At 50.9% G+C, this 15,133-nt stretch overlaps 2 protein-coding genes across 2 annotated transcripts; one reads left to right on the top strand and one right to left on the bottom strand.

The window, feature by feature from the left end:
• Positions 1–1,448: 1,448 nt before the first annotated feature.
• On the bottom strand, positions 1,449–7,689 carry LOC122378184. The gene is made up of 7 exons (XM_043358942.1): positions 7,489–7,689; positions 5,934–6,151; positions 5,347–5,476; positions 4,556–4,692; positions 2,985–3,085; positions 2,358–2,473; positions 1,449–2,140 (listed from the first exon to the last, which is right to left on the bottom strand). The coding sequence occupies exons 1-7, from the start codon at positions 7,550–7,552 to the stop codon at positions 2,049–2,051; spliced, it is 858 nt and encodes a 285-aa protein (XP_043214877.1). The 5' UTR covers positions 7,553–7,689; the 3' UTR covers positions 1,449–2,048.
• Positions 7,690–10,978: 3,289 nt separating this feature from the next.
• Positions 10,979–13,664, top strand: LOC122378179. The gene is made up of 4 exons (XM_043358935.1): positions 10,979–11,879; positions 12,240–12,289; positions 12,770–12,980; positions 13,296–13,664. The coding sequence occupies exons 1-4, from the start codon at positions 11,832–11,834 to the stop codon at positions 13,662–13,664; spliced, it is 678 nt and encodes a 225-aa protein (XP_043214870.1). The 5' UTR covers positions 10,979–11,831.
• The last annotated feature ends 1,469 nt before the right edge of the window (positions 13,665–15,133 follow it).

Here is a 15,133-nt window from a genome sequence, read left to right as displayed (position 1 = left end):
GCGATATAGCACGCCGTTAGAGGCATCGCAGGGATGGAGGTATCCGCCATGGTAGAGTTCCGCACCGTTCTTCTGATATTGCCAGTGGCGACTCACAACAGATCAGCTTACCGCTCACAGCGAGTCTGACTTCCATCGCCATTCGCCAGCCCTGCGCGCCGAGCTCCCCGTTCCAGCCAGAGCTGAGAGCCGGGTACTGATCTCGCCGATCTGCCGCCGGGGTCCCACTGACCGCCCCGGCTGCCGTCAGACACGGTCACCACGCTCCTGTCGCAGCGGCGCCGTCCGGGGAAGGAGGCGGCCTCCCTGGCGCGGCGGCATGTGCATCCCATTACCCCACAACAGAAGCTGCATCCCACTACTGCGCGGCCGAGGCGCTGACGCCTTCCCAATGACCCGGGACCCGCTCCATCGGCGAGAGAGAGAGAGAGAGAGAGAGAGAGAGAGAGAGAGAGAGAGAGAGAGAGAGAGAGAGAGAGAGAGAGAAAGATAGAGAGAGAGAGAGAGAGAGGGAGAGAGAGAGAGAGAGAGAGAGAGAGAGAGAGAGAGAGAGAGAGAGAGAGAGAGAGAGAGAGAGAGAGAGAGAGTAATGACAGGGCAAGGAAATCCTGGTATCCTCTTATGTAAGATAATTTTGTATTTGACGGCTTTCTTGTATTATCCTTTTATTGCTATGTTCCCGACTATGTTACTGATATACATAAATGCAGCCAGGGAGATCAGATATGCTTTTGCCTTGCATTCCGGTGGTTGAAAAATGAGATTTCGGTAGGTAAATTGCTTTGATGGGAGACGTGATCACATTTCCTACTTTCAAGCAATTCCATGCATTTTCAAGCAATGAAATCAAAAGGCTTGTAACTGGGCATTTATGCCAAACTTTTTAAACGTAACATCGTGCCCCATTTCCTCACGTATCGATCATATAACGCGTGGTTATACTTTCGGGACAATGACCAGCCATACAGAATAGCACGTGCATGGCTAGGCGTTACTCACAGATCTAAAAAGCAGTCTAAAAGGCATGATATTGATTAGATGGTGGCTAGGTACCACATCAGGGATAAGAAAATACCTTAGTTATATAGTACCAAGACGTACTAAAGAAGCTGGTACAGTGACATTATTTACCCTCGCCAGGCGAGGGCCTTTTTCATAAAGCGGACGGAGAGGTACGACCCCCCCCCCCTTACGATTGGCTCCTATGGCACTTAGGAACTCCAAATGTACAGGATAGGTGGGCCCATAGGAGATCTCGCCCCTGCACTCGCCGCCGTTTTTACATATTTGCGGAAAACCTTAGGGGGGGGGGAGGGCGCATCACCCCCCTCGCCGGGCGAGGGCTAGTTATCGCTATGCTGTAGAGATCATATGTAGTACGTATTGCAATGGCTAAAATTGAAATGTTTGTTACATTAGTGTTCGTCACAATTCATGTTTCAACTTCGTATTTTCATTAAGTATATTTCAAAGATCATGCACTAGCTGATTAAATAGCAACGGAAAACAGCGGAAAATAGCGTTTACCCTTGAAGTCATGGTAAGGCTGAACCGCACCACACAAAACTCAACTGCCGATGTCAAAACATTTGCAGGGAGCCTTAACGCATCCATAATGTCAAGGCAATGATGAATCCTACACGGGTGTTTTAACTCGATGCATCCGTCAAAATTGTTCGCCTCATCAACGCTCTTGTATATGTAAAAGGCGATGAGCTCTTTCTCATCAGCTAGTCTCAGAGTCATTACCACACACACACTCTAACTTGCGCGTCAATCATTGTGCTATATAATCCAAGAAATCCAGCAACCAAAGGACGAGTGGTCCATCTTCAGAAAGGACCATCTAATTAACCTATGTAGTAGGTACATACATACACTGCAGGGGAGCGATCACTTGTCCAGCAAGGCTGGTCCAGTGTCCAGCGGCAGGTGTTCAGCCTTTGGTCCTGGCCGTGTCAGAGCTCCAGCAGTCGCTCGCGGCCAGGCAGCCAGCAGTTGTGCTGGTCGTTCAGACGGTGCCGCTGGCCAAACCCCGGTGTCAGCGCCTACGTCCAGCGGGCGGAGACGGATGGGAGCAGCACCAGCAGCGCCGCGGCCCATCCGACCGGCCACCGGGCCGCGCCCGACGACGGACCAACTGGAATCAAACACACCGCGCCGTCACACCGCGCAAAGGCGAGTAACATTTGGACTCGTTTGATAAAGCAGCCCTGCACGCATCATACCTTTACGTGCGACGCTGCATACATCCAATTTAAAGGGCACCACCTGAAGATGCATGCATACATATTCTCAGCCATCATCAAAAATAAACAGCAAATTTATCTAACAGTGAGTTCGAGCAGCTACCGTACTTTTTGAATCCGTGGTCCGTCGGTAGTGAAGGTCGTCTCTTGTAGCAACGTCCGTTCCCATGTGGATAACCGTTTTCTTGATGTCGGCTTCGCATGTCACGTGAATTTCTTCCTTACTGCAACAGAAAACATTGTGATCCAATGGTGAATGGGATAGAACATTAAATTTTAAATAAAAGAAATCGGCTGCCGAGGAGCCCTTTTTGCTGAGGAGCTCTGACGGATGGCGTCCCAGCGGTGACCGAATCCCAGCGTGGAACTGCAGGCACTGGGCAGGTGTACGAGGTGCGCTCACCGCGCCATCTGTCCGGTGCCTGTGCCACACGACTGCCGCTCGGCAGCCGACTCCGGGCCACGACTGCCAGTCGGCAGCCGACTCCAGGCCACGACTGCCGCTCGGCAGCCGACTTCGGGCCACGACTGTGGCTCGGCAGCCGACTCCGGGCCACGACTGCCGCTTGGCAGCCGACTCCGGGCCGCCTCCGGAGACACTCCGATTTGGAGAAGGGACAGCCTCCCAACAACAGACGCAGTTTCATCACACTCATTTACAGGCTAACGCGTTTTTGGCTGTCCCAGGACATTCCAGGTAGGGGACGGGTATTGGCTGCCATTGTTCGGGCTTACCTGGGGTCGGGGCCCAGCTGTAGCGTCAGACCGACTCGGGCCGTTTGCAGACCTTCCTCGTCAACTTCCGTGGGCCAGCGGATCAGCCGCCCATGGTCAGCCTGTCAAACGATTGAAATGTACGTTGAGCGAAGGGCGGTCTATAATAGCCTTTTTCACGACGGGCTATCCGGCGAATGCACCTAATATGACCAAATCTGCACCTAATCTCTTTTACAACAAATATCTTCATTTTATGAATTTATTTCGGTGTTTTAATCGATGATACTCTCTGATAAGCTGATAAAGCAGACATATAAGCAATTAGTGCAATCCTAGCTGATAGCTATTAAGAGACACGCTGAACCTAATTTGACCAAATCTGCACCTAATCTGCACCAAATGTGCACCAAATGTGTACCAGATGGCTGTCGTGAAAACGGCTAATATGCTTCAAGTATATTAGCCGTTTTCACGACGGCCATCTGGTACATCGCAAACACATCGGAGCATAGTTAACATTGCATTATTCATATAAAATAAAGCTTCATATCGAGCGTGCTATATTCTCATGGCAATACACAGTTTGACTTCCTCGGCTGCTTGCAATATTAGTGTGGTAGCTTAATAGGAACAAACAACAACCCGGCTTACTATCTATTTGGGAAGTCCAGTTGTTTTTAAGTGGTGCCATTTATTACCGTGTACGCTTACCTAGCTGATATAACATGGATCAGTTTGCCGCTTAAAAGTAAGTCCAGCTAGCCAGCATCCCATGGGGAGGAGGAGGGGAGGGAAAGAGCAAAACCAGCCCTCACACGTAAGTCCGCAAAGCTTAAATTTACATACGGCAAAAGGATGCTGTATGTCGGCATCCTTTTGACACATAAGTCCATTGAGCAGACTAATGGCGAGGTCTATCATTGGTCTACAAGGAGGCCAGTACTGGGGGTTCGAGGGGGCAGTGATACTAGACAACCCATTTTAACCCCCGGCCTGTTGGGCGGGGGGGGGGGTGTTGAAAACGTCTTGTTACAAACTGTCGTTTGCCACCTCGTCCAACCCGCTGCGACTATTGGTTCTCGAGTTATCGGCTGGGGACGTTAAACGACCCCCTCCCTGCCCCGACAGAGGTGGGAGGTGAAATACCCCAGAGACTGCCACGGTAATTAACAGAAGTGAGCAGCCTAAACTGCCCTGCGACAAAGACAATGGAAAGAATATCATCATGCATGAATAGAAGGAAGGTCAAGATTAGCTTTGTCTATGAAGCTTACCCCTTGTATGACCCAAATGATGAAGATGCATGTCTCTCTGGCGTTGCTAACCTTGTGTGATAGTGTAGCCGAGCGACAGATTGCTTGAGTGGCTTTTCTCCATTTTTCTGCACCCATCCGTTTAGGGGTAAAACGGATGACAGAATCGGCTCCAGCTCGGCAGGGTGCGTTCGGATAAGCAATTACCGCAGGGGTCGAGATAAGGGTCACCTATATGACGAAATGACATCGCTATAGTTGTCTCATGTGTGTCGTGTGTAATATCTACATACACCATCCTATTGGGATCATTTTGGGGCATCGCTACGCACGTACCGGTTTTCCGTCCACGGACCAGGTGATGTTGGCTGCCGGGAAGGACTTGCCGGCGGTGCAGTTGATCTCGAGGGTACCGTTGGCCACCCAGATGGCCTCCCGAAACCCGCTGATGACCGGGTCAGAGGTGGGCGGGGCTGTGGGGCAACGGGACACGTACCAAGGAATGCAAATAAACACAAACAACTGGCAGCAAATCTGGCATCAATTAAAAATCTGAAGACCGAAAGAAAGCAGTACTGCTTCACATGTACTATTGGTCTCAAGATAATGGCCCAGGCGACCAGCGACCTGTAGTTTTGATGCGATGAATACCATTACCCTTGCCACAGCTCGGGCTGAGTGAACCCCTCACCCCCACTTAACCCCACCCACACTCAAGTTGTGGCGAGGGTAAGGGTATTCAACGCATCCGAACTACAGGTCGCCTGGGCCCTTATCTTGAGACCGATAGTATAATCCATAGGGAATTAATTTATATCGCAGTGCCTAAAATATAGCATCTAGAAAAAAATAGCTACCCCAATGAAAAGAGCAGCTTAATTAATTAATAATTCCGCATGATGCTTGAGCCTTGAACTAAGACATCTCGATTAGCAGACATGTTACCAGTTACTTAGGTGGCTATGTAGGTAGGTAAATGGTTTCTTATTTGTAATGCCCTTTGCTACGTAAAGCATAACAAACTCTTCATTGTGTGGTTTCTTGTAACAAATATTGAGCATTTATATAAGTTTTCGTTATAGGAGTTTTTCACCATTCACTTCACGGAAGGAAACATTAACGCTCACCTATCACGAGCATGCTCTGCTCCTGCGAAGACACCGAGTTTTTGGCCGACGAGGCAACGCAGTGATATTTGCCGGCCGTGTTCACCTTCACCGACTTGAGAGTCAGCGAGCGAAAACCCGAATCTTCTTTCTGCGAACGATGGGTCAAAAGTAATCCAACACGCTTGATTTAATTACACAGCACCGCTAAGTGCTCGCAACGGTTAAGTATGTTGCATTCTGTTATTAGCGAGTTCTCAAGCATCCTTAGTCTGCATTTAAGCTGCACTACCCTGCTCATTTCTTAGTCGTTTCCTTCTTGTCGTAAGGCTGAAACAGTCTCTTTCCGCGTTCAGGAAATCGCATGCGAGAGCCTATTTAAATACTTATAATTTTTCTCGCATCAATCGCATCCGGGAGGTGCGTGCGATTGATGCGAGCGTGCTTCCATGTATTTGAATAGGCTCTCACATGCGATTTCCTGACTGCGGAAAGAGTCTGTTTCAGGCATTAGACACAAGTGCTAGCGTGGACGTCAACTTCACGGACATTACCGTGCACGCACTCAATATATGCGTGATTGGCGCCATTCGGTCGTCGATACTCACGTCGACCTCGACGCCGGGCACATCGGAGAGTGTGATGTCCACGTTCAGGCCCTGGTTCACGGCGTGGTAGAACTGCACGCCGTCCTTGAACCAGGTGACGTTGATGGCACCGGCGCCCTCGCCGTCGTGCTCCTGGTACCCGCACCTCAGGTGGGCCACGTCCCCGCGGATTTTCAGCGCCGGTACGCTGATGCCGCCCATTGTCAGCGCTCCGCTGCCTGGTGGCGCGGCCCGGCACCGTCAGGGAGGGTGGGTGGCCTCTCCAAGCGCCGGGGCATCAGGAACAGGTGACACCGTGAGCCGGGACCGAGCGGACCAGTCGTGTCTGCGCCACTCTGGCAATGGACCAGCCGATCAGCCGGCTTATCAGAGTCAGTCCAGTCTGGTGGTCAGCGGCCGGGGAGTACGGCTCAGGTCGTGGTCAGCGGCCGGGGAGTACGGGTCAGGTCGTGGTCAGCGGCCGGGGAGTACGGCTCAGGTCGTGGTCAGCGGCCGGGGAGTACGGCTCAGGTCGTGGTCAGCGGCCGGGGAGTACGGCTCAGGTCGTGGTCAGCGGCCGGGGAGTACGGGTCAGGTCGTGGTCAGCGTCCGGGGAGTACGGGTCAGGTTGTGGTCAGCGGCCGGGGAGTACGGCTCAGGTCGTGGTCAGCGGCCGGGGAGTACGGCTCAGGTCGTGGTCGGTAGTCACAGCGTGGTCAGTGAGATGCTGCCCCTTCCCCCCCCCCACGCCAGCGTTTGCGCAGATCAGGTGACGACCAGTGTAATCCATATCCCGCACCGTCCGGCCCCACATGAAACGAGCGCCACACACGGGGAGGACACGGACAATGAAATTATGACCGGGTAGTTATTTAGAGAGCCGGAGCCCCCGCTAAGCAGAGATTGTTGCGCAGGCCCCGACCTTTGCCGTGCGATCAGGCTATTCTGCAGGTAACGGGCTAATCTAAATGTAAATAATAAACCGCACACCACCCCCGTCAAGAGTCTTATATCCTCGTATGAAGTGCCGGAGCGACTCAAATCCGAGCTGTCACCACACAGTTCCCGGAGCGGAGTCGTGACTACAGACTCCGGCAGCTGCAGACGGCCGGTTCAGGGGCACGAGTCGGCGCCCGGGGGTTCCCGCCGAACATTTACGGCCCGGCGCCGGCGCCGGTCGGGGGTGGGGGGGGGAGGGGGGAGGGGGTGGGAGCGGGACTTAACTGCTGCTGTCAGGGTGAATGCTTCGTCCGAAAGTTATGACCAAACAATCACCAATATTTCTAAGCGTCTAAACTCCATGCTAGTTCAATCCTTTTTTCTATGCTGTCCAATCAATATACCTAATACCACATTGAGCGTCGCAAAAGTGCACTCTTGTGGTTCTGCCGTAGTTCCGTCAACATTCCAGTCCTTATCAACGCCTTGAAGAATATCAATTGATTTAATTCTTAAACTGACATAGTTTACATGAATGTATCAGGCATCTTTTAACTATAAACTGCGAACACATTTTCCGATTTTCAGGGGAATTTGGAACGTTTGCATCTGATTGCTAAAAAGCGGATCAACTCACCGGGCAGGAGGCAGAGGGCTGCCACCAGTAGGACGGCCGCCCCGCAGATCGGCCACGCCGCCATGCTCGGTACTCAGTCTGCTGGCGGGCTGCTGCTGCTGACTGCTGCTGTGTCTGCTCAGCCGCGGGCTCCACGTCTCCGCCCGCGAGCCCGCCGCCCGCGTCGGCCGCGTCCCGAGGCCGCTGCCGGTGCCAGCTGCCGAGTCACGGCCGCACCGCCGCCTCCCATTGGACCCGACCGGCTGCCCGGTGACGCAGCGACAGTGACGTCATCGCAGTGTGCCGTACGTGACCTTGGCCATCGGAGGTCGGCGGATGAGATGGCGGATCCTCCGGCGGCAGACGGCATGTTTTGATAGACTTACATTACAGCGAAGGCATGTCCCGGCGAGGCTTCGGTCAAATCTGACATCCACTGTTTCCCAAAGGAGTAGTATTCGCGAGTAGTAAGTGAAGGGCATATTTTTGCTTAGCCTGGTCACAGATAAACAAAAAACACTCGGAGTCACCTGGTTGCCAAAGATGGCACCAATGGCAAGCTATTACCTCACCCCGTGCTATAGGTATGTATGTACAGTCAGTATCAAAAGTACCGCGCCACAGTGCCGTGGATCCATTAAGTCTGGCCGAGGAAGGGCCTGCTATAATTTGAAAGTCACCGAACCATATTGACCTGGGGATTGGACGAGGATGTCAATTGCTTCGGTGACCCAAATTTAGCAGTCCTGCCACGGTCGGGCTTGATGGATCCCCCGCACTATTGCGCGTAACTTTTGACTGACTGCACAGTGCACATGCACATAATCGCAGGGTTTCAACGTCATCCGGCCATAGCCTGACCGTTAGCTACGAGGGGCGTTCAAAAAGTTCGCGGACCGATTATGAAGGAGCAAAGATACGGCATCGACATATTAGACCAGAAATGTTCTTTTATTCAAAAACATTGTGAAGACAAACACATTTCGCGTAGCGCTTCACGAGAGCTATCAGGGACTATACGAGTATAACCAACTACCAAGGTTTTTTTTTGGACCCATCCGGCACGTCCAAGACGGCTGCTTTCGTTTCCCTGCTGTCGGAGGAGATGCGACTGCGAAACGATTTCCTTGTGTTGGGGAAAAAGGGCAACCAGGGTGTGCAGGGTTCGGAGAAAAAGGTGGGTGCTACAATAACTCGAAGCCGCAGCTCATCGCTTCACTGATCGTCACTCCGCTCATGTGCGCAGGTGCGTGGTCCTGTCCTAGATCAGGCGCATACTTTTTGCCAGCTTCGCGCTTCTCTGATCTCTCCTCGATATCTGCCGCTCACAACTATCATCGAAGGATCCATCTATCACCTATCACAACAGCCCCTATCACCTTGCCGACTGATTTCCCGACGTTGTACTTATTTGGTGGCCACTACTCAGTGTGCTTCCACTTGCGCAGCTCGATCATGCCCTCAGGGGCAACGTTTGACGCCCACAATTCCTCCACGGTAGCAAGTTGTCCAATGACAACTTATCGTTGTCCGATCTACGGGCTAAAACTTTGCGTTACGCCTCCTTTCGAGCTTCCTTTTTTCTGGAGTCAGGAAACGGGGGATAAATCTTGCATAGATCTTAAACATATTATCCCGCGCCGTGCTGTTGGTCTCAGTTTTCCGTGGTGTGCTGGAAGGGGGGAGGGGGTGTTTTGACGTCCCTCGTCTAACTCGGCTCCTGGGCCAAGTAGCGACACGCGGTAAGCGGAAATCGAAAGAGCGTCAAAAATAGTGACAAAATACTTCAGTCATGTTTTAGGTCAGGTCAAAGGTCAGGTGACTAGATGTCATCAATGGTTAAACTTTGCCTATTTGAACAATTTTCGAAACAACGGCGCATAACTCAGGAACCAATAGGGATACGCTAGAGCGTCGCGAAATAGCGCATTCGATAGCCCCTTTAGCCCTATTTCTGGGATATGTCCTCAGATTTGACCTCAGCTCAACGGAGGGCAAAAACTGAAAAATGGCCGTTTCTACGAAAAAATGTTTTTTTCTTCAATAACTTTTGACTCAAGAGTGTCTCAGCCTTAATTTTACCAGTATCGTGTTACTGTCGTCGAAGCGCTTTGAATGAAATTTAATTTGACTTTGAGAGCTGAATTTGGAAATTTGACCTCAGAAATAAGGTCTGATAATTTGAAACATGAGGATTGAGGTATATATATATATATATATATATATATATATATATATATATATATATATATATATATATATATATATATATATATATATATATAAGCATCTGTGGAACCCAAATTGGCAACCTTTGAACCCGCGCACCGACGGGGGGACGGTTGACCGCCCCCTGATGTTTTTCGTGAATAGCGTAAAAACTGCGGCATGTGGAGCCGCGAAATTGTGCATGACTTTTCCCTCATCAATTCTACAAAAGGTGTGCAAGTTTGAACCGCTCTTACCTTTCAAGGTCAGGTCACCAGGTAACATCGAATGACCCAACCTCAAATCACTTTTTTGCAACTTTGTCACCGTGTCAGAGCTACAGTAGACGACGGAGGCCTTCGAAAGTCGCAGGATGTAATAAGTTCATTAGTAGCTACATTTTTATTTCATCTCGGAATTTTGATATCGATGACCTAAGGTCAGGTCAATTTCTTGACCTCTCCATTATAAGTCAGTGGAGGAAGAATCAACTTCCTGTTTTCCACTAAAACCCGTCGGAATGGCCCAATATATGTACCATAAATGACCTTATATACGATCAACCTTGACTACCTTGAGGCCGTTTTTGCTCTTGGGCAGCTGTAAGGTCATGTGACTTCAAGGGTCACCGAAGGTTTTTTGCTAATAACTCCTCACAGGAACGAGATACAGCCGCGCGGATGGTCTCATCGTGATCAGGTCGTCAAGGCGCAACGAATGATATACATTTTGACCTTTAGGTCACGTGACCTGAGGTTTACCTTTGACCTTGACCTTTCGAGGTCAACTTATATATGGATCGATGCGAATTGACAAGAGGATCAGGATGGTGCCAATAGTTTAGGCTACTTCGAAAGTTATTCGAGAAAAACTCATATCTAGCGCCGCCATTTCGACTTTTTTACCTCTGGGACGTCATCTTTGACCTGACCTGAAAACGACTTTAGTAAAAACTGTAGACCTTGTCCGTGCGTACCCCATGCCGCTTACCACTTAACCTCGGGTCACGGTCAGGTCAGAGCTTCCAGGTCACGAACCTGGTCGAAGGAGGTCATGTTGCTTATCATTCGATTCGACAGGTCTTCTCGAGTCCATTGGTGGCTATCCCGACTCGCTAGCACAATTTGATCAGGTGTTGTTGACGAAAAACTCTTATAACCCTAGTGACGTCATAAATGACGTCACGCAAGGTCAACAATGCAAAAGTGAATTTCATAAAACCAACGTTACTGTGACCCGCCACTAGTGGAGCTGGTGGCGGGTCAGTCTGACCCGCCCCAGCAGTGCGTGCTCGCCCTTCGCGCAGCTCGGGCGCTCCCCGGTCGCCGGTATTAGAGGCGGTGTGGGACTCCGTGTCCAGTGATGGAAGAGCTGAGTACGGCTATCCGTGCCCTGTCAGACAGGTTCACTGTGATTGAGGCGTCAGTGAGTGCAATCAACGACCGCCTTGAGGAGCCCAACGCCGGTCGTCGGCACGTGGCTCAACCAGAACAGGCTATTGAGCCGACTGAACCCGTGAGTACAGAGGGGTTCGATTTTGGATCCTACAGTGATCTCCAGGCAGAACTAAAGACTGTTCGTGAAGGAGTGGCCAAGATCAAGTTACCGCAGGACTTGGTCGTTGGAGATTCCCGCGCCGGCGTGGGGAAGAACGACCTGCCGCGTTTTCAAGTGATTCAAAGGTGCGCGAGGTTCCAGGAAACCGTTCTTAAGGTTTTGTCAACCGCTTCTGCTACGGATCCTGTGATAAACCAACTCACTATAGTCGCGTTAGCCCAAACCCGTTACTTACAAGAAGAATATACCAACTTGCTTGTCTCAAATCAGTTCGACGATACGACCGCTCAGCTTTTCAAGACTCTGCAACAAAACCCGGCGGCTTTCCCGCCGGGCGCGGTGGAAAACCTTCAGCGGGCGGTGACGATCGCCGGGGCGCGGCAGCAGTCACGCCAGGTCAGTCACGTGCCCGACCGTGCCCGCTGGCGCGGTCCGCCGCCGGCGGCCGCGCGGTTCGGCGCGGGCCCAGCGTCGGCTGATTGGAGGAGCCGCGGTCGACCCGGCCCGGGCTACCCGCAGCCGTCACGTGACCTGTCCCGGCCCGGTCAGCTGCAGCACGGAGCGGGGCCGGGGCCGCACGCCGCTGAGTGACGGGAACCATGGTGCTTCGGCCGGCGGCCTGGTCGGAGATCGGCGCGTCTGATGTGGTAATCGAATGGGTAACGGATGGGGTTCCCATACCGTTTTCAAGTGAGCCTGAACCAAAAGTATTTTCTAATCCAAGGTTCACTGATACTGAAGTTGATTTTTTGAACAATGAACTCATTAACCTGGAATCTAGAGGTGTCGTTCAGAGAGTGTCAGAGACGCCTCACTGCGTGTCCCCACTAAAGGTTGTGCCGAAACCTAGTGGGAAGTTCAGACTGATATGTGACCTCAGGTATGTGAACTCACACTGTGATACACCACGATTTTCGTCTGAAGGTATCGATGTTTTACCCGAAATAGTACGTGATGCTGAGCAGGCTGTAACTTTAGATTTACGTGACGGATTTTTTCATTTTCAGATCGAGCCACAATATCGCAAGTATTTAGGGTTTCAGTACGGTGGTTCTTGGTGGGTGTGGTGCTGCTTACCTTTTGGGTTACAATGCTCTCCGTTTTATTTTCACAAATGTATTCGTGCCGTTGTTAAATATTTGCGTGATGTCAAATCATTGTCACTCATGGCCTATGTTGACGATTTTTATTTATGCTCCACAAAAGCAAGCATTGATCGAGACCTTGGTGTGTTGTTAGAGACGCTCAGTACCTTAGGTCTCGCTGTGAATTTTGAAAAGTCACATCTCACGCCCTCGGAGTCGGTAACTTATTTAGGCTTTGAAATTCGCTGTGCTACCGCTTTGAGCCCTCCTGTGATTACGGTTCCTAAGTGTAAAGTTCGAAAGTTGAAGCAAGACATTTCGAGGGCGCTGAAGCGTAGTTTCATTTCGGCTCGTTTGCTAGCTCGGATCGCTGGCCGGTGCATCAGCATGCTGGCGGCAGTCTTTCCGGCAAAGCTGAAATTGAGGAATGTGTACCGTCTCCTCAATTCCAGGTCATCCTGGGAGGCTCGGCTCCTGTGGTCGCCAGGAGCGAGAGAGGACCTGTCGTGGTGGGTGTCCTCCCTCGACGGCTGGAACGGCAGGCTGCTGGTGCCGCCGGCTGTCTGCGAGCTGCAGCTCTCCACCGACGCGTCGGGCTCCGGCTGGGGGGCCGTTCTCTCCACGCCCAGCTGTCAGCTGGCGTCCGGATTCTGGGATCAGCTGGTGAGCGGACAGTCGGCGAATTATCGAGAGCTATTAGCGGTTTATTTTGCTCTTCGCTCGTTCCGTTTTTCGATAGTTGGAAAAACAGTAGAAGTTCTGTCGGACAATGTTACTACAGTCGCTCATATAAACAAATTCGGTTCATCCAATGTTAGCTTAGATAGCATCGCACAGAACATCTGGTCGTTTGCTTTTGACAATAACGTTTCGCTGGTAGCGCATCACATTGCGGGTGTCTCGAACACGGGCCCCGACACCCTGTCTCGTATGTCGGCGCGTCATGAGTGGGTGTTGCACCCGTCCATCTTTCGACAGCTGGACCGGATGTTCGGGCCGCACACGGTGGACCGCTTCGCGGCGGTTGGCACGGCCCTGTTGCCTACCTACAACAGTCGGTTCGCGGACCCATGCTCGTCAGGAGTGGACGCGCTGGGGCAGACGGACTGGGGCGCCGAGAACAATTGGGTAAACCCGCCGTTTCGCCTGATCCCGAGGGTTCTCGACATCATCGAGGCGCAACGTGCCGACGCGACGCTGATCGCGCCGATGTGGCCAGGCCAGCCGTGGATGGCACGCCTCCGACGGCTGTGCACGGCACCGCCGATCCGGCTTCCGCCGGTAACACGTATCAAATCTTGCAAAGATTGCATAAAATCACGATTCCGTAAGGTTGAGGTAATTTGAGATCGTTCCCGGCGCCAAAATAGCAGGTTTCATTTTTCCTCATTGACTACGTCTCGAAAATGACCTAACCTCACCTGACCTTTGGTAAAAATCTGAGATATACAGGTTGTGAGATTCCTAATGGATACTAGGTCCTGAAAGGTTCATCTCTTTGTGAAATTTTCCTCTGGCAGTGAGGGCGCTTCGAGGTTGCGACATCTGAAGACCGGCAGAGGTTTAGGTACTTATGATGTCATAGTTCAGCAACCTGACCTGACCCGAAAATGCGGTTGGTGTCAGAAGGTCTGGCTTGAATCAAGGTCAGGTTTGCCAATTTTCAGCTCTCCATCGCTAGCGTCTTCGGAGCTATCGAGAAAAAATCTTATGGCCGTCCCCCCTCGGCCGGCGAGGCTTAGTTCTCGCCCCGTAGGGGGGGGGGGGGCGAAACGGCCCCCCCCCTGTACTTTTCCGTAGATATCTCCCAAAACGGCTGGAGATATCGTCAGTCGTCACCAAACTTTCAGGACTCCTCCGGGCATCAATTTACAGCATCAATTTAAACATTGTGACAAAAATTTCTAGAGACTTTGGTAAGTTGGCGGCAAATGACGTCAGAATGACGTCATGTTCTTGTATTTTCGACACAAAAAAGGCTTCGCGGGAAGAGCTGTCAGCTCTACAGCTTTCAAGATACATAACAATGTTCAAGACATAAAAGGTGTAGAATGAACTGGGCTACAAAAGTGCAATCTCCGATTTTTGAAATTTAGGGATTTTGACCGCCGAAAATCAAAAAAAATATTTTTTTTGATATATTAGCCAAAAAAATATCCAAAAAGTTTTTTTTTTGAATTAAAAAAAACGAAATATACATGTGATAGTCCATATCGTGTTCTATCTACATACCGAATTAGAGATCGATACCTCTTTTTTAGCAAAGTTATAACGAAAAAACTATTCAAAATTGATGACGTCAAATTTTTAAAATCAATTTTTAGCAATTCTAGACCATGTAGCGCAAAACAAAGACCACCATTAGACTCCCCGTGCTGAGCTGCATCGAATCTTTACCCATTTTATGTAAAATATCAAGTTTAAAATTGACCTAATTTGACCTGACCTTTTTTATAAATTAAGTTCAAATGTTTGAATGGACGGATTAACAGAGCCGTAGCCCACGCTAAGCAGAGCTTGTTGCGTAGACCCCGACCCCTACCCTACCGTCCGATCGCGCAATTCCTGGTAACGGGAGAATTAAGATGTCAAAGTTTAACGTGTCCTTCAAAGCCGGAAACGGCCTCAATGTTCCACTCAACTGACTTCAGCTGGCTGCGGATGCTCCCACCAACCGCAGACCATACCCGTCAGGAGTCTCAAATATCGAGCGCCGGAGCGTCTCTAACCCGGGCTCTCACTACCGGGAGTCCGGTGCTCTACCAACTGAGCTACGGGACAGGCTCCTTCACCTTGAGCTGACCTACCTTGACCTG

Source organism: Amphibalanus amphitrite, unplaced genomic scaffold, assembly GCF_019059575.1.
Source record: "Amphibalanus amphitrite isolate SeventyFive unplaced genomic scaffold, NRLGWU_Aamphi_draft 000056F_arrow, whole genome shotgun sequence".
NCBI classification, from domain to species: domain Eukaryota; kingdom Metazoa; phylum Arthropoda; class Thecostraca; order Balanomorpha; family Balanidae; genus Amphibalanus; species Amphibalanus amphitrite.
The sequence above is the reverse complement of the archived record's forward strand: the minus strand, read 5'-3'. Positions and strand labels throughout refer to the sequence as shown.